The 25,023-nt window shown below is 42.1% G+C and overlaps 1 protein-coding gene across 1 annotated transcript in view; it reads left to right on the forward strand.

The window, feature by feature from the left end:
• The window catches only part of LOC104609987 (putative clathrin assembly protein At2g01600), a 37,102-nt gene that overhangs the window by 6,170 nt on the left and 5,909 nt on the right, over window positions 1–25,023 (forward strand). Inside the window, exons 4-5 of the mRNA XM_010276441.3 lie at window positions 16,517–16,655; window positions 16,795–16,922. Of these exons, the coding sequence (XP_010274743.1) occupies window positions 16,517–16,655; window positions 16,795–16,922 (267 nt within the window). The remainder of the gene's footprint in view (window positions 1–16,516; window positions 16,656–16,794; window positions 16,923–25,023) is intronic.

Below are 25,023 nucleotides of genomic sequence, written 5' to 3' on the forward strand. Positions count from 1 at the left end.
GAATACATTGCAATCACCCTCCCATCCTCATCTCTGAAGACCCCTCCTACGGACCTGGATTTCCCTCACTACTACCATCAAAGTTTAGCTTTGTAAAGCCACAGCCTGGTGGTGACCACGCGGGACAAATAGAAGAGCAAGCAGGAGCAGAATTTTCCACCTCCATCCAGCTATTCAGCAACATGTCTGTAGAAACATCAACATCCAGCTAGGTTCTCAAAATATCATTCATCAAAAAGACTTGGAAGTAGAGTAAATCAGAGGCAGAAAAGAGAAAATGATTAGGTTTAATTAAAGAGGTGGATCTGGCTGAAGAAAGAGATTTTATTACAGAAGAAGAGAGGAAACAAAGAATGTCAGTTAAATTGGTTCTAGACAATCTAGCCTACAAGGATGAATTGAAATGGGGACAAAGGGCAAAGGTGAAGTGGCTTACAGCAGGGGACAAAAACTCCAATTTCTTTTATAAGATGGCAAATGCAAGAAATAGGATATAGGAAGGCTTGAGCATGAAGATTTGATAGGGAGAACTGGCCAAAGATGAAAAACATTGCCACCAGATTCTTTTCTAATTTGCTTAAGGATGGGCAAGAAGACCTCTGCTGGTGGGTCCAAATTTCAAAAGGTTATCAACTAATCAACAAAGGGGCTTGGAAGCCCCCTTTCTGAAGATGAAATCAGGCAGGTGGTAAAGAACCTATATACAAAAAATTCTCTAGGTCCAGATGGTCTCACTAATCTTTTCTATAAGAGCTGCTGGGAGGTGGTGAAGGATGATGTGTTGAAGGTCTTCCAGGATTTCCATTGAAATACCTTAGCGGAAAGGAGTTTAAATGCTACATTATCTCCTTAATTCTGAAAGTAGAAGGAGCCACTAACATTAAGGATTTTAGGCCAATCAGTCCATTGAATAGTTTTTATAAAATTTTGGCTAAGGTCCTGGTCAAGAGGCTTAAAAAGGTTTTGAACATGTGGTAACAAAAAATCAATTTGCATTTGTGTCTGGGTCGACAAATACTGGACAGTGTATTGGTGCCAAATAAGCTATGATTGACTCAAGGAAAAGGGAGGGTACTCCAAGGCTGATATGTAAGTTGGATTTGGAGAAGGCTTATGATCACATTAATCGGAGATGCTTGGATTTTGTTTTGGATAGAATGAATTTTGGTAAAAAATGGAGAAACTGGATCAAAGTATTATCACCTCGCCTAAATTCTTAGTCCTTGTAAATAGGCAACCAATGGGTTTCATTAAAAGCTCTAGGGGGCTAAGACAAGGGGACCCCCTCTCCCCTCTCTTGTTCATTTATGTGATGGAAACCCGAACTAATTTCATTCTTCAAGTGGGGGAGGTGGGGATTTGGAAAAAGGTTTGAAGTGGTTCTTGAAGGGGAAATAGTTCAGCTTTTGCAATTTTCCAATGATATTCTATGTTTTGTTGATGCTAAGGAAGATCAGCTCAAGAATTAGTATCAACCTTACCTGGCACATGATATGCTACGACTGGAGGTGTATCCTGCCAGTCATGTGTATCGGGTTGATATGGGTGCATATCGGCTTGTATCGATGCTTATCAGACCGATACAATGCGATACGAACCGGTATGCCGTGTGTTTTTACTAAAAAATTGAATTTGATGCTGGAGCGATCTGAACTTGTCTCCCAACATGCCACCCGCTTGTGTTATAAATCAACTCCTAAACCACTAGACCAACTTATTTCTTGTGTTAATAATTGAAATACAATAACTTTTATTTAATATTGTAACTAAATACTACATGTAATCCAAATAAATAATACATATTTATGTTTAACAAATTTAACTAAAAATTAAAAAAATTAATATTCAAAATTGATATTTTATAAACTAATGGAATAAATAATCTATCAAATTCACATTAAAATCAAAAGATGATTTTAATCTCAAGAAATTTATGCAAATAAAATATTAATAATAGAATAATTATTTTAGTACTTAAAATTAATATATATATATATACAAATTATTAATTAATATTTTAATTTACCTTACATTAAATAACAACATATTAAATATTTACAAAAATAAAAATGTTTACAAAATATTTGAGAATATAGTATTAAATAGAATCTATCATCTCTACTAATCAACATTTATACAAAAAATGGTTTTCAATTTTAAAAAAGCTATAGAAACAAAAATATTAATAATGTAATAATTATATTAGCAATTAAAAATTTGCAATATATATCTTAGAAAATTTAACAAATTTGATATATTTAAATTGAAATTATATATTTTTATAAATTATTACTTGATATTTTAATTTACATATGAGAATTTAATATTTGGTTGACTTTTTTGTTAACGTAAAAAGTAAAAAATAGTAAAATAGAAAATAATTGATATAATAATTAAAATATAATATGTGCATATTTTATGTGTATTAGACTCTTGATTGGTGCATTATCTATAAAATTGTATGATATTTATGCATCCCAACATATTAGTTGTAATATATTTTTCATGTATACCATTAAAATGTACATTTTCTATGTATTTATACATTATTTGTGGCTATTTGATTTTAAATTTAGTGTTATTAATATATTTATGGAATTTGTATGTGTTTCCCTAGCATGTCCAAGCATTTCCATATTTTTCATTCGTATCCATGCGCTTCCAAAGCGTATCCGTATCCGTATCCGTATCCAAGTTGTCCGATACGATACTTGATACTGATACTTTAATCCTTGGATCAGGCGATCAGCTAGAAGTGATGTTGGGTGTCCTAAGTTGGTTTGAAGTGGTGGCAGGCTTGAAAGATAAATGGAACAAGAGTAGCTTAATTCCTGTGGGAAATGTGGAAAATATACAAGCTTTGGCTGAAATGTTGACTTGCCAAGTGGGTTTTCTGCCAACCAAGTACCTGGGTCTTCCTCTAGGGGCTAAATGAACCTTATCTCTGGTCTGGGACCTAGTTTTGGAGTGTTTGGAAAAGAAGCTTGCATCCTGAAAACCCTAACTTGCCTTATTTCTATCTTTCTCTCTTTCCAATTCCAGTGAAAGTGGCATAAAGGATAGAAAAGATGCAAAGGGATTTTCTGTGGAAAGGGTAGGAGGAGGAAAAGAAGATTCATTTGGTGAATTGGGATCAAGTTTGTGCTCCAAAGGATAAAGGAGGCCTGGGAATTAGGAGAGTCAAGACTTTTAACAATGCTCTGTTGGGAAAATGGATCTGGAGATTTGGGGTGGAAAGAGGGAGATGGTGGAGAGATTTAATTGCAGCCAAATATAACACTGATAGAGGAGACTGGATAACCATCTTGTCTTTGCCCTCCCTAGGTTGCTTTTATGGAAGAAAATTATGGACACTCTTCCAAGTTTTAGCAGAGGGTTAAGTCCTAAATTGGGAAATGTTGAAAGGTACACTTTTTGGAAAGATGCTTGGTGCAACAGCAGGCCTCTCTGAGAGTTATTTCCACAGTTATATCAGATTGCCAAGAACCAGGATGCAGCTGCAGCAAATTGCTACAAATTAAGTGGTAGTTCTGTTTTCTGATGTCTTTCATTTCAAAGACATTTTCAGGATTATTGGGAGATTGCTAAGTTTGCTGAGCTGCTTGAGCTGATCTCTCTTCAGTCTTTGGACTTGAATAATGAAGACAGTTGGGGCTAGAATTGGAGTGCTGATGGCATTTTTTTCAGTCAAAACCGTTGCCCTCAAGCTGTCAGACAGGAACCTAGATGATGTGCCTGCCCAAAATTTGGAATCTGATTTCCCCCTCGAAAATTAATGCTCTGGTGTGGGCAGTGGTGCCAGATAGGTGTCTAGCTAAAGTTAATTTGGCCAAAAGAGTTGTGCAAGTCCAGGATCAGTTATGTGTGCTACGCGGTCAAGTTTTGGAGGACAGTCACCATTTGTTCCTCCATTGCTCTGTCACCTCTCATAGTTGGTGGCACTATTTCTCAGCCTGGGTTTAGCCTGGATTAGTGTTGGAGCTGTTGTGGGGTTGGGAACTTCAAGGCCTCTCTAAGCTTGCCAGTAGTGTGGATTTCTATCCTGGCTGCAGTGATTAGCACCATACGGGTGGAAAGGAATAGGCGGTTGTTCCAGAATGTTTCCAAAGATTTGAATGTATTAATTTCCTTTTTGCATGGAAAGCTGGTCTCTTGGGTTTTGGTTGCAAAGGGGCTTCAGACTTTTGGCCTAGGGGCTTTGTTGAGGTCTAGGAGGTTTTTTGAGTTGTAATGTCGTGTAGTGGGTGGCTGATCCTTGCCCAAGGTGCTTCCTTGGGGGGTCTGTTGTACTCTATTTTCTCATTTAATAAAATTACTTTACTTTTTCAAAAAGAAAGACTTTGGAAGTCATCCAATGTTTTCACCTAGTGTGCAGCTTTTAGTTTAACTAAATCAATGATTTCTGCCTGAGTCCTACTATTGTCATTGAAAATTCTTCAATTTCTTTTTTTTTTGAGGAAAGTTTAATCATAATTCATTATAGAAAGAAATAGTAAATGAAAGGATGTACAAAGCAGGGGTAGAACCCCAAAGCTTACAAAGGAGGAATTCTATCACTATACAGCTCTTCCAAAAACACACCCCACTTGGCTAATCCATCTGCTATGTGATTTAGTTCCCTAGGAATCCAAGTTAGTCTTGCATTTAGGCAGTTAAGGGAGTCCCTAGCCTCTGCCAAGTAATGGTTCAGTCTCCAAGGTCCCCCCTCCTTTTCCCTTAACCATTTTATGGTATTTGCTGAGTCTCCTGCAATTATTAAGTTCCGAACTCCCAGGATTTTCACTATTCTGATTTCTGTAAGAGCCACCATCACTTCAGGTTTTTTTGTAGAGTCGGCCAAACCAATTGGACCACTGAAAGTCCAGCAAGTATTGCCCCTTTCATTTCTTAAAAAAAAAATCCAATGCCAGCTAAACAAGGGGTTGCCTGAAGCACTTACATCAAAGTTTAGGGTTGTCACTTCTTCGTTGATAACAACTGGCTGTCTCAAAATTGCTTGTTGAGGGTGTGGGAGAAACAGAAAAGTGTAAGCATCTCTGTTTAGGTCATTGACTGAAAGACCTCTGAACAGAGATCCAAGTTGACAGCCCAGAGGTTACAGAGGTAAGTGATGTCTGAGATTTACTCTTGAAGGGGGCTGATTTTATTGTCAAATAGGCATTTGTTTCTTTCTTTCCAAATAGTCCAAACCATAGCTTCTCTCATTGCTTTCCAAAGTGGTCTTCCTCTTTTCGTTGGTTGTCTTAAGAAATTGGAATAAAATGCTGCATCCTGAGGAGTCAATTTTTACCCAAATAGAGAACAAAGATGCTCCCAAATACAAAGCACAAAGGAATAAGAAATAAAAATATGGGAAATTTTTTCACCATTGTTCAAGTAGAGAGAAGACATGTAAGGGGAAAGACATTTATTTGGCCTTCTTTTCTGCAGCACATCACAAGTGTTAATCTTTCCAAAAAAGATCTCCCAACAGAGGGCCTGAACTTTAGGAGGGATAGGCTTGCCCCAAATTTCTTTCACTGGGAAATTCACCCCCAAGGTATTAGGTTGTGTTAAAAAGTTGAAAAAGGAAGCATAAGTGAAAGACGACTGGGGATATTTACCACACCTTATTGTCCTCCAAATTTTTATCCAGGTAAACTAACTCAAGTTTAGCTAACAAAATTATGAGAGATTCACATTCTGAATCCCTGAGCCCTCTTCTAAAGCCAAAGTCCCAACTTAAACCCGAGTTAGAGAAAGCTACAAACTTTGAGATAGGTTCAGGTTTGTAAGTAGAGAGTACATAGAGCAAGAGATATTGGACTTTTAGAGTGTTCCCTAACCATAGATCCTCCCCAAACAAGACTTTTAGTCCATTTCCTACGTCATACCAAATGAGATTAAGGGAGAAGGGGTATACCTCATATATTGCTTTCTAAGGGGAGGTTGAAGTTTTATTAGAAGCTACCTTTGCATCCCAACCAAAGTCTGAATGCCCATGTATGCTTTTAATGACACTATGCTAGAGCCTTTCGCTTTCTAGTGGGAATCTTCACATCCACTTCCCTAAGAGAGCTAAATTCTTTTGTACCAAATTACCTAACCCAAGTCCCCCCCTCTCCTTTGGCCTACTAACCTGTTCCCAATTAACCAAGTGAGCCTTCTTCTTAACCCCCGGTTCCCATAAAAAATCCCTTATGATCTATTTTGACTACCCAACAATCTTAATAGGGATGTGGAAAGTGGAGAGGAAATAAACTAGAAGATTTGCCAGAGTGGCCTTGATTAAGGTTATTCTTCCACCCAATTGAGATATAATTCATTTTCTAGGATGCCAAATTAAGGTAGTGTTTGAGAACACTTAAAAGAGCTGGGACCACACATTAAGTTGTTATTAAGTGGTTTTGTGTGTTTGGTAAAAAAGTGGGGAAGAAGTACTTTTTTTTTTTTTTAAATTAGTGTTTCTTTAAAAAAGTGACTTCAAGTTGGCTTTTTTTAAGTATTTCTTGAAGAAGTACTTCTCCAAAAAAAGGGACGAATCGGTCCCTAATAATTTTTTGTAATGCTTAAAATACCCCGTGCGAGGGTTATACCTCCTCCTCCATTCATTCGAACATCAAACCCAGGTAGCGGTGCACCAGTTGCAGGTCTACCGGCGACGATCGGCAGTGAGGAAAAGTGGCCGGCGGACCTGTCGTTTGGTCGAATTGGTTGGGTTGCCAAAGCCGATGGTGAACCTTCGGCCGAACTGGTTTCGTGAAATCTGATGTTTGTCGTTGGAACTTGATCAGGAACTTGAAGATATCGTTGGAACTTGATCAGGAACTCAGAAACAGTGGCGCCTTGATCAGGAACTTGAAGATATCGTTGGAACTCAACCCGCATTGTTAAGGAACTCGATTCTCAGACGCAATTTCCTCTCCTTGCTGACACTGAAGATATTTGGATAGACAAGGACGATTCTGAAGATTTTGTGGTCGGTTAAACCAACGGAGGATCTCAAGAACTCGGCATGGCCTTGTAGATACTCTACGCTGTGGGTTAAGATTGCAGGTAGCTTATGCAACACGGTTGGGAGTTGCTTGGATCAGAAAGTGCCTGTCTTTGATCCAACAATTGGAATTTATTAAGGAATTGACAGTTGGGAGTTGCTTGGATTTGCAAAGGAGGTGTTTATGTTGGGGGGAGGGGTCGAGGGGGTTGTTTGTTGATTGAGGGGTTTAGATATCAATTTGGACGCACGGAAGAACAAGAACATTGCAGCTGGGGAGGTTCTGGTTTCTGAATAGGGAGGTAGCTGGAAGATGTTCAGGTGAGTGAGAAAGTAATGGATAAAGAGATACGTGATCGGCAGGGGGTCGTTGAGAATTCTTCGTCGAGTCAGACTGATCCGGCTCTTCAAACTGTAATTGTGATAGCACTTGCAGAGGGTGAAAGTGTAAGTGGAGAAGGTGGGGGTTCGAAAGCTAAGGACAACGTGCTAGAGACAAGTAAGGTGTCTCTGGAACTGGAGAAGCATACATGTGTCATCGGTGTTAAATGTGGTGGAGAATTCAGCGGTGAAAGTTGGGAGGGAGAGAAGGCTTGTAGGATCTGGCATTTGGGTTTTGTCTTAGATTGCCCGTCCGAGGTTCCTTCTGATCTTATGATGCTCGGTTGCGGTTGCAAAGGCGAACTGGGCATTGCACATCGTCACTGTGCTGAGGCCTGGTTTAAGTGAAGAGGCAACAAGTATTTATATTTTGCTTACATGAAATCAATTTTATGAATAAAAGGAAAAACTTTCTTGACCTCAAGCAAACATTTTGATCATTGTATATATGTATGAGTGAAGCGAGGGCTAAAATTGTCATTTGTGTTAATATAAGCACTTATGGGGAAAGTAGCTTACCAAACATTCCCACCCCAATAAGTGCTTAAAAACATAATAAGTGATTTGAAAAGTGGGTTACCAAACAACCTTAAGTGGTTGTTAAAATAAGTACTTCTAAGAAGTACTTCACAAGTACTTCTTTTAACAAGTACTTAATCATCAAACAGGGCCTAAACCTCTCCAATACTGGTTTTCAAAACTCCTCAGGTCTTGAATTCCCACCTAGCGGGGGACCTAAATACTCTATGGGCCAATTTTTTGATTTCACATGGTAGCACCTTAGTCTTGTGTGCCCTTTTTTAAGTCTCTTTGATCTTTTTCTCCCCCTCAAACTTTTCCTTTCATGGAAGTTTGGTGTAGACTTGTTCCACCCAAAATAGGAGCTTTCTGTTGCGAAGTGTTTCATGGGAAGGTTAACACTATGAATAACTTGCAGAAAAGAAGACCCGTTCCGTGTGTGTCCCTAAACTGGTGCATTCTTTGTAAATCCATTGGAGAGAATTGTTACCACTTGCTAATCTCTTGCCCTTTTGCCGTATATATTTGGGAGTAGTTTTTCTCTTTGTTTGCTTGTGGAATCTGTCAATGGAGGTGGACATGCTTTTTGATCCTTCTACCTTTGTTTGGCCTAAGGGGAAAAATTATGTGGAGCAATGGTATGGACTTCACGGGAAGAAAGGAATGCAAGAATTTTTTTCATAGGAGAGAAGCAAAGATGTAGTAAGAGAATGTGTGATGGCAATGATGATTCATTGGATTAGAACTTTGGATCACTTCTCACAGTTCAACCTTGATGATATATGAAGGAATTAGTGGGAGGTAGCTAGGATTTTATCGAAGAAGAAAAAATAAATACAACATAGTTACCTCTTGCTGAAGGTTATGTGAAGCTAAATTTTTTTTTTTTGATCAGTAACAATTTCATTAATTCACCAAAGAGGTTACATAAGGAAGACAAACACACTTATCTTCCAAGTACAATCAAGAAAACAAAAGAATAGGTAGAGACAAAAAATTACAACTTAGCCCAAAACATTGAATCCCTTTCTGCCCCTTGTTTAGCTAAACCATCAGCTAGAGAATTGGCCGATCTTTTGACCCAGCACATTTTAACTTCCATCTCCTGCACCAGCCACTCAAATTTCCTCCTCTGATTACTGTACCTCCATAAGCCATTGCTGTCTGCATTCAGCCACCCTATCACCACCTCCGAGTCCCCTTCAATTAAGAGTTTTCTGATGTTCATCTCCTTGGCTTTCTGGACTCCTTCCATAACTACAAAGATCTCAGCTCTAAGGGAGTCACCCACTCCAATTGGGCCTGAGAACAAGGCAAAAATGACCCCATTCTCATCCCTAAAGACACCCTCAATCCCTGATTGTCCAGGGTTCCCCTTACTATTCCCATCAAAATTTAATTTCATGAACCCAGCAGGTGGAGGTGTCCAAGACACACTCATTACTGACTTGGTCTGTGTGCACTTTGCTATTTCACCCCACTTCCTCAACATGTCATCCACTGTGTAACCTGTGAAAAGTTCCAAAGATTTTCAGCCACTGTACAACCCTAAAATGAATGATAGCCTTTAGTTCTTCCACCCCTCTCTCAACCGCTGAGAATATCCTGAAGTTTCTTTCTTCCCATATTGTCCAACATACTGCAGCCCTCAAACCTCTCCACATAGTCCTTCCCCTTTTCCTACGCCACCTGAAGACAGAAGGGGAAAAAAGGCCTTGCAGATCTGATGGAGGGTTCCATCTACACCCAAAGAGGGAAAAAGCCCATTCCCAAATTGACCTCGCAAAATGGCAAGACACCAGTAGGTGAAAACTAGTCTCCCCATCCGCTTTACATAGAACACACCAATGGGGTGACAAGCAAGTGTCACCAGTCTTCCCATATTGGGTCGCTTCTTTTGGAGTAGATCACCAGTGTTGAATCTTTCCAGATAGGCTTCCCAACAAAAACTACCAACCCTAGGAAGGATTGCTCTGCACCAAACCTCATCAACAGGGAAAGGGGGGGTTACGGGACTGGTGGACTGGCTTAGGACTTTGAAAAAGGAATCACAAGAAAAGAAGCCAGTGGGGGTAGGGGTCCAAATTCTAGAGTCCGCCCTTGTGGGGTCTAAGACAACATTATCAAGAAATTCAAGAAGGCTCGAAATATTAGCAAAGTCTGAATCCCTCAAGGCCATTTTGAGACCCAAATTCCACCCAAGCCCAGAATTAGAAGAGGACGGGGTAATGAAGGATGAAACTGGCTCATTTTTAAGATCAGATAGAGAATACAAAGAAGAAAATTGATCCTTTAGAGGGGCATTCCCCACCCAAGTTTGTTCCCAAAATTTTATGGAGTTACCAGAATTCAGATCATACCTGATATTGGGGGAGAATACTGGAAGCAGATCGTGAATGGCTTTCCAAGGAGAAAAGCTTGTGGTCCTAGCTTTGATTCCAGCATCCCAACCATTGTGCTCCAACCTATGTATACTTGCCACTATTCTAGCCCATAGCTTCTCCTTCTCCAAGGGGAACCTCCACAACCACTTCCCTAGAAGAGCCATATTCCTTCTCCTAACATTCCCGAGCCCCAAACCACCACAAATTTTACTCCTAGACACTACCTCCCAACTAACTCTATGATCCCTCATCTCCTCTCTCGGCTCCCACAAGAAGTCTCTCATCAACTTCTCCAACCTGTTAGATACCTTCATTGGGATTTTGAACACAGACCGGAAGTAGATGGGTAAATTAGCAAGCGTGGCCTTAATCAGTGTAACTCTTCCACCAAGAGAGGTAATTCTTTTTCCAAGAGACCAATCTTTTTTCAAATCTTTCCACCACCGGGTTCCAAAAACTCTCCCTCGTAGGGTTGTCACCTAATGGTAACCCTAAGTAATTCAATGGCCGCCCTGACACTTCACACCCCAACACTTATGCACTCTCCCTGATCTCTCCCTCCTCCATATTCACCCCTACTACACAACTTTTCCCAAAGTTCACCTTCAAGTTAGACATTTGCTCAAACAGTTGTATCACCAACTTCAAGTTCCTGATAAAGCTCACATTGCCACCTTCACAGAATAGAATCATGTCATCAACAAACTGTAAGTGGGTGAGGGGGGTTTCCGTCCTCCTGACTCTCCAACCTCTAATGAGACCCCTCGAGTCTACTCTGTGAATCAATTTCCCCAGGACCTCCGCAATTAGTATGAACAAGAAAGGAGAGAGAGGGTATCCTTGTCTTATACCCCTACTGGCTGGAAAGAACTCTACCATTGTCCCATTCACTAGCACTGAATAATGACAATTCCGGACACAACCCATGATCCACTTGCACTATCTACCACTAAACCCAAATTTGATCAAAACTTTCCTCAAGAATTCCTAGTCCGCCAAGTCATAAGCCTTTTTCAAGACCAACTTACAGACCACTCCCTTCTTTTTAGCCTTCTTAAAGTTCTCCACACTCATTAGCAATTAAGATTTGATTAGTGATTTGTCTTCCACTCACAAAAGCTCCTTGATTTTGTGCGGTGATGTCTGGCAAAACCTCCTTCAACCTCAATGACAACACCTTAGCAATGATCTTGTACAGGCTATTAACCAAGATAATTGGTCTAAAGTCCTTCGGGCGGGAGGCATCTTTCTTTTTTGGAATCAGAGCTATAAATGTAGAGTTCACACCCGGATTGATAATTCCTCTCTTGAAAAACTCCTCAGACACCAACAAAAGATCATCTTTCAAAATATCCCAACAGTCCTGATAAAAAGCCATTGTGAACCCATCCGGCCCTAGAGCTTTTGTTCTATCCATAGAAAACACAACCTCCTTAATTCTTCCAAATCAAATCTTCTTTCCAACCTTCTCCTGTTCTCCACCTCTACATTTGGCCAATCCAAACCTTCTACCCACACCCTTCTACTTACTGGCCTTCTTAGAATGGATTTAAACACAAGCCCCAACTATCTCCTCTTGTTGTGTTAACTCAACTCCACCTACTACCAATTTGGAGATAAAGTGTCTCCTCCTTCCATCCTCCAAAGAGTGAAAATACCTAGTGTTTCTGTCTCCCTCCTGCAACCATTTACACCGAGATTTTTGCCTCCATCTTATTTCCTCCTTATGTAGGCAATCCACTAACTGTCTTCTCAAGCCTCTCTTGAGTTCCTTATCTTCCTCTCCAAATTCTCCTCTTTCTTCTTTAGAGTCAATGTTTTCAAGTTAGTCCATCAACGCTTTCATTCTTTCTTCTAACCTCCCAAACTCCAAAAGATTCCACTCCTTGACCTTTGCTTTCACAAATTGTAGTTTCTTATGGAATCTTATCCCCTTCCAATCCACCATTGGGTTACAGTCATACCACCACTCTCTTACTTTATTGGTAAACCCAGGGTGGAGTAACCACATGTTTTCAAATCTAAATGGGGCGGGTCCTCCACTCCTTTCCTCCTTATAAATCATTATGGGCCAATGGTCCGAGGTCACCCTTGGGAGAGCTCTTGAAGCCAAATTTCCCCAATGTTCTTCCCAATCCAAAGAGAACAAGAATCTATCCAACTTAGAGCAGATGGGACTAGATTGGAGATTTGACCATGTAAATGTTTTGTGGGCTAATGGAATCTCTTTAAGCTCAAAGGCATCCACAAACTTGTTAAACTTTCGCATGCTTTTTGTCACCCTCTGATTAATCTTATTGGTTTCCTCCGAGTATCTAATCACATTAAAGTCCCCACCCACACACCATGGCCCATCCCACAGTCCTCTAACATCAGCCAATTCCTCCCACAACTCCTTTCTCTCTCTGTAGTCATTTGGTCCATATACATTTGTGAGCACCCATACATAACCATCATCTTGCTGCTTAAACTTCATGGAAACCGAATACTTCCCAATCAGCTCCTCCAGGCCTTCAACCGCATCCCTCTTCCACATTGTTACAATCCCCCCGAAGCACCCCACGAAGGAGCAACCACCCAGCTAATCTCCCTGGCTTTCCATACACTCCTCGCCCAACTATTATTAAACTCCATTCTCTTGGACTCCTGTAACAGAACAATATTTGGGTCATACCTCCTTATCACCTCTTTTATTGCTGCTCTTTTTCTTGTACTCCGTATTCTCTTCACGTTCCAACTAAGTATCTTCATTTCCACTTCTTTCTTGACTCCCTCTCTACCTACCCACTACTTTCCCCCTTTTCTTCTATCTCCTGTTGCCCCAAACTTCTTATCCCCTTCTACATCTCTTTTCAGTCTCTCTACTTCACTCAACTTCCTCTTCTTTGTTTTTATCTCCTTCCTCTTCTGTAGACCTGCTTTCAGCACATTCAGATCTTCTAGCATACACCCCATCTTCCCCACAAATTTTGCTATCATGTCCTCTTTCACCGAATCCTCCACCCCTATCCTTCTTGCACTTTCCCCTCCAACTCTGCCCCCTGCCCTTCCCTCCTCGCCTCTGGTCCCACCCCTCTTCTCTCCTCTCCAACCATCCCCCCTCTCCTGTTACCTGCCTCCAGCCATGTTCTCTCCCTACATTCCTCTCCCACTCTACCCTCCTTCCTTTCCTTCCTTTCCACTGACCCCTCCCCTCTTCCTTCCTTCCCACCCCTCCTCCAAGTCAGAATTCCTTCAACTTCACTAAACACTCTTCCAATGATTTCCCACACTTTTTCGTTCCTATACCTCCCTTCCCTCTCCTCCCCACAGTCCTTCACTTCCTTCTCCACTACCTCGGACAACCCACCATCTAGCTTGGCTGCATATTCATAGGCTACAGTACATGGCGCCAGGACGGAATCTGGAACCAAAGACATAGGAGACACATTAGTAGCACAACCCGAATTCACTTTGTTACCTGGGATTGATAGAAAGGTTGGAAAAGGACTCTTCCCAGCCTGCCTCTCTTGTTCCAGAGGTTGGTAAACGTCTGTCTCCCTGAGTTGGTTGGAAAGTACTTCCGTCCTTTGGTTACTCTGGTGATCTCTCCTCTCTACCCCTGAATCACCCCTAGGAGGTGTGTTCCCGCTTTGCTTCAGGTTCTCCCGATTTGCCCCTTTTGTTGTACCTTGCACACTTTGGAGTCTTGGAGATGAATTAGTCTGGTTACAACCTTCACCCTGAAATAAGCTTGCAATATTCCACCCATCCATGTCACCTCCGACATAGCCACCTTCGTCGTTTACACTGCCCATGCTGGTACCATCATCTGAGCTTTCGTCCAAATCTTCATCTTCCTCACTGCATTGCACCCAACCTTCATCTGCCTCTTCCCTCTCTTCTGCTCTTTCCCTTGCATATCTTGGATTTGGCCTGTCTGAGGAGCGTCGCAAGGAGCTAACCTCCTCATAGTTCCAACGGGGGACCCATTGAAAGTTTCCCTTCTCCAACTTCCGCTGCTGCGAACGTCCCCCGTCCATTCTCGCCATTTGGGACGAAGATGGACCAAGTTCACTGTCTAGTAATGGTCTATGTTGTGTCTCCTTACCCCGGCCCACGTGACAACTTAAGTTATCACGTGGGTCATTCGAAAAAGACCTGTGTTCAGTATTAGGCCCGTTCGACCCGCCTGCATGGCCCTTAAGTTGTCACGTGGGCCCTTAAATGAGTGGCCCGGTTCACTTTCCAACCCGCCCAACCCACCCACGTGACTTTTTAAGTTGTTACGTGGCTCCTTCCAAATTTGTCCCGGTTTAATCTTCAGCCCACCCGCCTGACCCACCACCTTCACCGGCTCGGACCAAGCCATTCTTCTCCCAGAAGCAATCTGCTTCTTTGTCACGTCAACATAAGATGAAGAGCTCGCCCTAATTTTGTTTAATTCAAACCCATCTGAATTAATATCCTTAAATAGGTTGCCTATTGTTTGGTTTTCCCCAGCCGACACAGTAACCTCAGATTTAACCTTCATATGCTCCACCTTTTCACCGCCCTCCCTCTTCCCTCCACGTGTCTACCACCCTGCCATCTCATCATCTTCAACCTTAGGACCTCCTTCCCACCACGACCGTTCGACTTCTGAAGCCACCCACACCTTGTACCAGGCTTCATCCGAACAGATATCAAAGAACCTCGGCAAGTTCTCGTGTAACACCAGCAACCTGTAACTCCACTGCACTCAGGTTATGTCTATCAGCTTTCACTAAAACACCTCTCAGGCTCTGCACTATATACTCAAGAACAGGGTCCCGCCATAGGTGAAATGGAAGGCCTATTAGCTTCAGCCAAACACACCCATCTTGAACTTTGACTTCATTGCAGATTGGGCTCCAGTTCTGAACCTGTATCAGACCTCCATCCACCACAACTGCTTTGAAGCTTAGTTCCTGGTTGCCTACATCAAGCACGGCTTTCGTCTCCGCAAAAGGGAACAGCATTGCTTCATTCCCAGCACCTATCTCTCCCGCAACTGTACTCAGAACCTTCTTCCAATCTGTCACTCCTTTATCAGCCACTAACACCATTATTTTCTTCCATTCCTCCTTCCCCACTCCTACCAATATTCTTTGATGAATAGAAGAGCAAGCAACCACCATTTCAGGACTCAAATGGCCTTGCACTTCTACACTTCCAGAGGTACCAACCGGTGCTGCCTCCTCCTGAGTTTTTTGACTCTGGTCTTCAAGCTTTTGGCCAGTTGCCTTCCCTCCATCCACTCCCTTCTCTTCCAAAGCTACAAGGTAAGACTGCAGCACCTGCACAAAAGCCATCCACCCTTTCTGCAGTCTCCCTTCCGGCACACAAAGCATTTGTTTTCCATTTGTTCCAAAAAACTCCACCACAGTGACGAACCACCCCTTCTTGTTTCTATTCAGTTCTGTTACATCTCTCTTGCCTGGAACTGACATGGAGTTTTTCCAACCATTCACCTTACCACAGTTGATAGCCCCATCTATGAAACCTTTCATCCATGCTATAACCTCCTTTGACACCAACACTGTCTCCCTGTTATTCTCTCTGATTTTCAGTACAACCTTGCCTTTGGTCCTTTCCTCTTCGAACTTGAACGTCTTGGCTTTGACCGACACCTCAGACCTCCATCTTCCTACTGCTCTGAAACCTCTCTCGCCCTCCATAGAAATTCCTTTGCCGCTGGTTAGTTGGAAGGTTTATTTTTGCCAATCAATAAAAATTAAGCTTTTCTATGTGAAGCTAAATTTGATGGGAGCAGTCAAGGAAACCCAGGCCCCTTTGAAATAGGAGGGGTGATGAGAGATAAAGATGGTCATTCCATAGCCTTATTTACCACTCTAGTGGGAGTGGGTGATTCTGTCAAGGCTGAAATGCTTGCTGCCTTACAAGGTGTACAGATTGCATATGAACTGAATATGGCTAACACAAAGATTGAAGGGGACTGAAAAGTGGTGATAGGATGGCTGCAAGAACAGAGCCTATTTTATGGTGTTTTAGGATGAGATGAAGAGGTAGTTCCTTGTGCAAGGGGTGAACAGAAATTAGTTGTATTGGGCATAATTGTAATATGTTTTTTATTTCCTTTTATTGTAAGATGTAGTTCCTCGTGTCTCTTTAAGGGATATGCTTGTATTGATTATATATGCTACCTTGATAAAATTTCACTTCACTTATAAAAAAAACTCTTATATTTGCTACTTTTTTTTAATAATATACTTGCTGCTTTTTCTTTTGCACTGTACAGGTGGCACTAAAAACTCTAATAGTTATTCATAGAACCTTACGGGAGGGTGATCCTACCTTCCGGGAAGAGCTTTTGAATTTCTCTCAGAGGGGACGCATTCTCCAGCTATCTAACTTCAAAGATGATTCAAGCCCTATTGGTTAATTTATCAGACCCTGCATTTGTCTGTCAGAATTTTATTGTTTTATACAATTTTCTTTTTGAACACAGACTTATGCTGTCAAATGTGTTGAGGATAAAAAATGTGGTTCTTATTTTCTAATGTTTGTTTATTTCAGCTTGGGATTGCTCTGCCTGGGTTCGTACATATGCACTATTTTTGGAGGAAAGATTGGAATGCTTTAGGATTTTGAAATATGATGTTGAAGCTGAACGTCTCCCAAGACCTGCTCAAGGACAGGAGAAGGTATGTCTTCATGTAATGTTGTAACTAGCTCATTGTACAGTCTTTTTTTATGGAGGATTGCTAAGAGAAAGATTTACAAGCTGGGTTTACAACAAATTATGGGGAGGAAACTTTCTCAAATAGACAAAAAGAAAAGAAGATAACATAGAATCCTATAATTGTTTGAGAAACAATCCTCGTTATAGTTCTATTTTGGTTTCTTATATTCTATCTTCGATCAACAGCTTCAATATTGTTACTTGGACATGATCATCAATTTGGAATTGTAAAGAAGTGCTAAAACTTCCAATTTTTTTTTTGATCAATAACAGATTCATTATACTCATTGAAACATCATACTAATTACAGCACAGAAGACAAACACTCTTATCTTCCGAATACAACTTAAATCCTCCAAAGAGGGAAAAGGAAAAAAGAAACAGTTAAGTTACAACTTAGTCCAAAACATTGCTTCCCTTTTTATCCCTTGTTTAGCTAACCCATCAGCTAAAGAATTAGCTGATCTCTTAACCCAACCCATCCTGATTTCCATCCCCCGCACCAGCCACCTGAATTTCCTCTTCTCATTTCTGTAGATCCATAAGCCGCAGTTGTCTTTAATCAGCCACCCTATCACCACCTCTGAGTCCCCTTCAATTAAGCGTCTTCTAACATTCATCTCCTTGGTTTTCTGAACTCCTTCCATAATTGCCAAGATCTCAGCTCTAAGGGAATCCCCCACACCAATTGGGCCTGAGAACAGGGCAGAGATGATCCCGTTCTCATCCCTAAAAACACCTCCAATCCCTGATTGTCCAGGATTTCCCCTATAGCTCCCATCAAAATTTAATTTTAAGAAGCCAGCAGGTGGGGGAGTCCAAGACACCCTTATTATTGGTTTGATCTGTGTGCAATTTGCAATCTCACTCCACTTTCTCAACATGTCTTCCACTGTGTAGTCTGTAAATAGCTCTAGTGATTTCAGCCCCTATACAGCCCTTATATGGATCACGACCATCAATTCTTCAGCCATTCTCTCTTTTTCTGAGAAGATCCTAGAATTTCTTTCTTCCCATAATGACCAGCATACTGCCGCTCTCAGCCCTCTCCACATAGTCCTTCCCCTTTTCATGTGCTACTTGAAAAAAGAAGGGGAATAAAGGCTCTGCAAGTCTGATGGAGGGTTCCACCTGCACCCAAAGAGAGAAAAAGCCCATTCCCAAATTGACTTCGCAAATTGGCAAGACACCAGTAAGTGAAAACCAGTCTCCCCATCTGCTTTGCAAAGAACACACTAATGAGGTGACAAGCAGGTATTGGGTCTCTTCTTTTGGAGCAAATCCCCAATGTTGGATCTTTCCAAATAGACTTCCCAACAAAAACCACCAACCCTAGGAGAAATTGGTCTGCAACAAACCTCATTAACCGGGAAAGGGGAGGTTGTAGGATTGGTGGACTGGCAAAGGACTTTGAAAAAGGAAGCACAGGAAAAAGAGCCCGTGGGGGTAGGGGTCCAAATTCTAGAGTCCACCTTAGAAGGGTCTAAGAACACATTATCAAGAAGTTCAAGGAGGCTCGAAATACTATCAAGGTTTGAATCCCTCACAGCCCTCCTCAGACCCAGGTTCCACCCAAACCCCAAACTGGAAGAGGAATGGGTGATGAAAGAAGAAATTGGCTCATGTTTAAAATCAGAAAGAGCATACAAAGAAGGAAACTGGTCCTTAAGAGGAGCATCCTCTGCCCAAATTTGTTCCCAAAATTTTATGGAATTACCTGAATTCAAATCATACCTGACAAGAGGGGAGAAAACTGGAAGTAGATCATGAATGGGTTTCCAAGGTGAAGTGCTTGTGGTCCTTGCTTTGATTCCAGCATCCCATCCATTTTTCTCCAACCCATGTATGCTTGCCACTATTCTTGCCCATAGCTTCTTCTGCTCCAAAGGAAACCTCCACAACCACTTCCCCAAAAGGGCCGAAATCCTTTTCCCAATGTTCCCAAGCCCCAAACCACCAAAATTTTTATTCCTAGTCACCACCTTCCAGCCAACTCTATGGTCCCTCTTCTCCTCTCCCGGCTCCCAAGGAAATCTCTCATCAACCTCTCAAGCTTACTACAAACCTTCCTTGGAATCTTAAACACTGAAAGGAAGTAAATGGGTATGTTTGACGTGGCCTTGATCAGTGTAATCCTACCACCCAGAGAGAGGTAATTCTTTTTCCAAGAGATAAGTCTTTTTTCAAATCTTTCCACCACCGGATTCCAAAAGCTCTCTCTCAGGATTATCACCTAGGGGCGACCCTAAATAACTCAAAGGCCACCCTAAGACTTCACACCCAAGTACTTCTGCACTCTCCCCAATCTCTCTCTCCTCCAGATTCACACCCATTACACAACTCTTCCCAAAGTTCATCTTCAAATTTGACATTTGCTCAAATAGATGGATCACCAGTTTCAAATTCCTGATGAAGCTCAAGTTACTTCCTTCACAAAACAGGATTGTATCATTAGCAAACTGTAAGTGAGTGAGTGGGATGCCCTCCCTTCCAACCCTCCAGCCTCTAATGAGACCCCTAGAGTCTGCTCTGTGGATCAATTATACCTAGAACATTAGCAACTAGTAAGAACAAAAAAAGAGATAAGGGGTCTCCCTGTCTTATACCCCTAGTGGCTTGGAAGAAATCTACCACTGTCCCATTCACTAGCACTGAATAATGACAATTCCGAATACAACCCATGATCCATTTGCACCATCTAGCCCCGAACCCCGTTTTGGACATAACTTTCCTTAAGAATTCCTAATCCACCATGTCATAAGCCTTCTCCATATCCAGCTTACAAACCACTCCCTTCTTTTTATCCTTTTTAAAACTCTCCACACTCTCATTAGTAATGAGGATTTGATCTGTAATCTGTCTTCCACTTACAAAGGCACCTTGATTGTGTTCAATCATGTCTAGCAATACCTTCTTCAGCTTCAAAGATAACACCTTTGCTATAATCTTGTGCAAGCTGTTTACCAGACTGATTGGTCTGAAGTCCCTTGGATGTGAAGCTTCTTTCTTTTTGGGAATCAAAGCTATAAAAGTGGAATTCAGCCCCGGATTAACAATTCCTCTACTATGAAATTCCTCAAAAACCATCAGAAGGTCCTCTTTCTAAATATCCCAACAGTTCTGATAAAAAGCCATTGTGAACCCATCTGGCCCTAGAGCTTTTGTTCTGTCCATAGAAAACACAGTCTCCTTAATTTCTTCCAAGTTAAAGTTCCCTTCCAAACTCCTCCTATTATCCCCGCTACATCTAGCCAGTCCAAACCTTCTACCTACACCCTTCCATTTACAGGCCTTCTTAGAATGGATTTAAAGTGTTCTACACATGCCCCGACTATCTCCTCTTGTTGAGCTAACTCGGTTCCATCCACAACCAATTTGGAGATGAAATTTCTCCTTCATCTTCCATTTGCCAAAGAATGAAAGTACCTGGTATTCTTGTCTCCCTCTTGCAACCATTTACATCTAGATTTTTGCCTCCAACTTATTTCCTCCTTATGTAGGCAATCCTCTAACTATCTTCTCAAGCCCTTTCTTAGTTCATTGTCTTTCTCTCCAAATTCTCCCCTTTTTTCTTTAGAGTCAAGGCTTTCAAATTGGTCTGTCAAATCTCTCTTTCTTTCTTCTAACCTCCCAAACTCCAGGATATTCCACTCCTTGATCTTTATTTCAAAAATTGTAGTTTCTTATGAAATCTCATCCCCTCCCATTCCACCAATGGGTTACACTCATTCCACCACTCCCTTACTCATTTGGTAAACCCGGGGTGGAGTAACCACATATTTTCAAATCTAAACAGGGCAGGTCCTCCACTCCTTCTCTCTTCCTTGCATAACACTATGGGCCAATGATCCGAGGTCACCCTAGGTAGAGCTCTAGATGTCAAGTTCCCCCAGTGTTCTTCCCATTCCACAAAAAACAGGAACCTATCCAACTTAGAGCATATGGGACTAGCTTGGAGATTTGACCAAGTAAATGTCTTCTGGGCCAACGATATCTCCTTAAGCTCAAAGGCATCTACAAACCTGTTAAACTTCCTCATGCTTGTTGTCACCCTCTGATTGGTCTTATTAGTTTCCTCTGGGTATTTAATCACATTGAAGTCTCCACCCACACACCAAGGCGCATAGTCCTCTTACATCAGCCAATTCCTCCCACAATTCTTTTCTCTCTGTAGTCATTTGGTCCATAGACATTTGTAAGCACCCACACATATCCATCCTCCTTCTGTTTGAACTTCATGGAAACTATGTATCTTCCAATCAGTTCCTCCAAGCCTTCAACCACTTCCCTCTTCCACATTGTCACTATCCCCCCTGAAGCACTCCAAGAGGGAGCAGTCACCCAACTAATCCCCCTGGCTTTCCATACACTCCTTGCCCACCTGTTATTAAACTCCATCCTCTTGGACTCCTGCAATAGAACAATGTCTAGGTCGAACCTCTTTATTACCTCTTTTATTGTTGCTCTTTTCCTTGCACTTCCTATCCCCCTCACATTCCAACTTAGTATCTTCATTCTCACTTCTTTCTTACTTCCCTTCTACCCTTGACCACTACTTTCCCCCTTTCCTTCTCTCTCCTTTTTCCCCAAACTTCTTGTCACCTTCCACATCTCTTTTCAATCTCTCAACTTCACTCAATTTTCTCTTCTTTGTTCTAACCTCCTTCCTCTTCTGTAGACCATCTTTTAGCACATTCAAGTTTTCTAATCTGCATCCCAATTTCCCCACAAAATCCGCTTTCAAATCCTCTTGCTTAGATTCCCCCCCCATTACCCTTCCTACACACTCCCCTTCAACCCTATCCTCCTCTCCTTAGGTCCCTCCCCTCTTCTCTCCTCACCATCCTTCCTCCTTATGATAATACCCCCCACTTCCTTTGTGCACTCCATATTATCTTTTCCACCCGAGCCCTCCTTTCCTTCCCTCCCCTCCCCTGAGCCCTCCCCTCTTCTCTCCTCTCCACCTCTCTCCAATTTATATGTCCTTCTACTTCATTAAATATTCTTTCAATAATCTCCCATACGTTCTCATTTCTATTACCTTCCTTCCCGCACCTCTCCACTAACTTACAATCCCCTTCCCAGAGCCTTAGAGGTTTCACCACCTTGACTGATTGCACATACATGGGCTGCAAGACATGGATCGGGAACAGAATCTGGAACAAAGGACACAGAAGACTTGTTAGTTTGGGTTTGAGAGAGAGGTTGGGATAGGATTGGTCCTGACCTCCCTTTCTAGTTCCGGAGGTTGGTAAATATCTGTCTCCCTGAGTTGGTTGGGAAGTCCATCTGTCCCTTGGTTAACATGGTGATCGTTCCTCTGTACCCCTAATTCACCTCTGATTGGTGTGTGTTCATGCTCTGCTTTAGGTTTTCCTGATTTTCCCTTTCTTTTGTTGCTTGCCCAATCTGGAGTCTTAAGAATCGGTTATTCCATTCACTATCTTCAGCCTCACCTACTTTATGGAACCCGAGCTTCTTTCTTCCTCTAACTGATCTTTCTGGCCGCCTAATTCATGCCTCCCTTTCTTCTCCAAGTCCCCCTGAAACAGCCTTGCAATGTTCCACTCTTCCATGTCACCTGCACCGTAGCCGCCTTCATCGTTCACGCTGCCAATACTGGTACCATCATCTGTACCGTCTTCTGAATCTTCCTCATTTACACTACACAGTACCCATCCTTCGTCTGCCGCCTCCTTCTCTTTGGCTCTCTCCCTTGCGTACCTTGGGTTTGGCTTCTCTGAGAAGCGTCACCCTGGGCTCAGCTCCTCACTGTTCCGACGTGGGACCCACTAGAGGCTCCCTTGTTTGGTCGCTTGCTGCTGGTGCATGTGGGTCACTTAAAAATATCCCCGGTTTATCCTTCGGCCTGCCCGACCCTCCTATCAACTCGACCGGCTCGAACCGAACCAAACTGCACCCTGGGCCACTCCACTTCTTTGGCACGTCAGCGAAAGATAAGGAGCCCGCCTTAGCTTTAATCCTTTCAAAAACATTTGAATTATTTCCTTTAATTAGATGACTTGTTGTTTGGGTTACCCCAGCCACCCCATTAAACCTTTCCTTAAATTCCACCTGCACCCCTTTTTGACTGCCCACTCTCTTCTTTCCATGTGTCCACCACCCTTCCAGCTCATCGTCTTCAACCTTGGGTCCTCTTCCCCACCACGCCTGTTCCACTTTTGTAGCTACCCACACCTTATACCAGACTTCATCCGAGCATATCTCGAAGCACCTAGGCATATCTTCGTGCTTAATCCCAGCCACCTTTACCTCGACGGCGACCAAGCTGCGTTTATCAGCTTCCACCAAGACTCCTCCTAAACTCTGTACTATATGTTCAAGAACAGAGTCGCGCCAAAGGTGGAAGGGGAGACCTACAAACTTCAGCCGAACACAACCATCTTGTACTGCAACTTCATTACAGATGGGACTCCAATTCTGGACCTGTATCAGACCTCCGTCCACCTCTACAGCTTTGAAACTTAGTTCCTGGTCGCCAACATCCAGAACGGCTTTTGAGTCTGTAAATGGAACCAACAATGCTTCGTTTCCAATTCCAATCTCTCCGGCTACTGCGTTCAACACTGGAAGTCAGCCACCAGAACCATTCTTTTCTTCCAAACATCCGTCCCTGCTCCCACCAGAATTCTTCGATGAACAGAAGAACAAGCCACCACCGTACCAGCGGTCGAGGTATTTTGAGCTTCTGCACTCCCTGTAGTTCCACTCGAAACTGACTCCTCCTGATCCTTCCGACCATGGTCTTTGGAGTTTTGACCAGTAACCTCCACTCCTTCTATCTTCTTTTTTTCCGATGCTACAAGGAATGACTGCAACACCTTCACAAAAATCCTCCACCCTTTCTGCATTCTTCCTTCCGGCACACAGAGCAATTGTTTCCGAGCTCTTCCAAAGAACTCCTCCACCATGATGAACCACCCCTTCCAATTTCTTTTCAGTTCAATTACATATCTCTTGCCTGGAACTGACATTGAATTCTTCCAGCCATTCACCTTGCCAGAGTTGATAGCCCCATCTATAAAGCCTTTCATCCATACCATGACCTCCTTTGGTACCAGTGTTGTCACCCTGTGTTCTCTCTAATCTTCAGTGCTTCCTTACCTTTGATTCATTCCTCTTCAAACGTGAAGGTCTTAGCTTCGATCACCACCTCAGTCTTCCATTTTCCTACGGTTCTGAATCCCCTCTCCCCCTCCATCTTCCTCTGGTTAGGATTTCAGTTCTTAAGTCTCAAACTTCCAATTTCTTTTCTAAAATAGCGAGTAAAATGCACTTAAATATACAAGTGGAGTTATTGCAGGCTCTTAGAGTTGGTTAACCCATCCACAGCAGCTATGATTCTGGCCTTTAGCTTCTAACAAATTATCTCTCTACTTTTTTTTTTTTTGAAAAGGTAAGGTAAGATTGTATTAAGCAAAAAAATGAATACAAGTATGACTGTTCACTGTACAACAGGATTCTGTACATACAACAGTCAACAAGGTAGAAGAATAAACATCCTGTCCAAATAGAGGATTGACACTTGGTCATCCCCTAAGAGTCTCCACTATTATATTGATCAGCTGCTCTTCTTGAAAGAATTTCTACTCAAAACCCCTCCTCTTTCTTTCATCCCAAATGACACAGAACAGCCAGAGGTAAAACCGACCAAAGTATCTTCCCTTTCTTGCACATTTTCCCAATTTCCAAGTTATGAGAAGAGATTTGAGTGAACTAGGCGTGCAGCTCTGATAGGAGATTACCTTGAAAAAGTGATACCAAATACCAAGAGAGAACTCACAAAGCATAAACAACTGATTGAAATTTTCCACCTCCTTGTTACATAAAACACATAAACTGGGGACCAGGTCACTAAGTTCCCATCTCTGACAAAATAATCAGCCACTGAAGCTTCTTTATCCACTGCTTGTGAGAACAATTCTGGATAAACCTCCAATAGGGGCAGATTAGAGCACCAAATATCTTTCCAAATTTTCAACCTGTTGCCTTCCTCCACCTTGTACTTTATCCCTTTCAGGAACTGAGGAAAAGCTTTGAAG

Source organism: Nelumbo nucifera, chromosome 4 (assembly GCF_055504915.1).
Source record: "Nelumbo nucifera cultivar China Antique chromosome 4, China Antique-T2T, whole genome shotgun sequence".
NCBI classification, from domain to species: domain Eukaryota; kingdom Viridiplantae; phylum Streptophyta; class Magnoliopsida; order Proteales; family Nelumbonaceae; genus Nelumbo; species Nelumbo nucifera.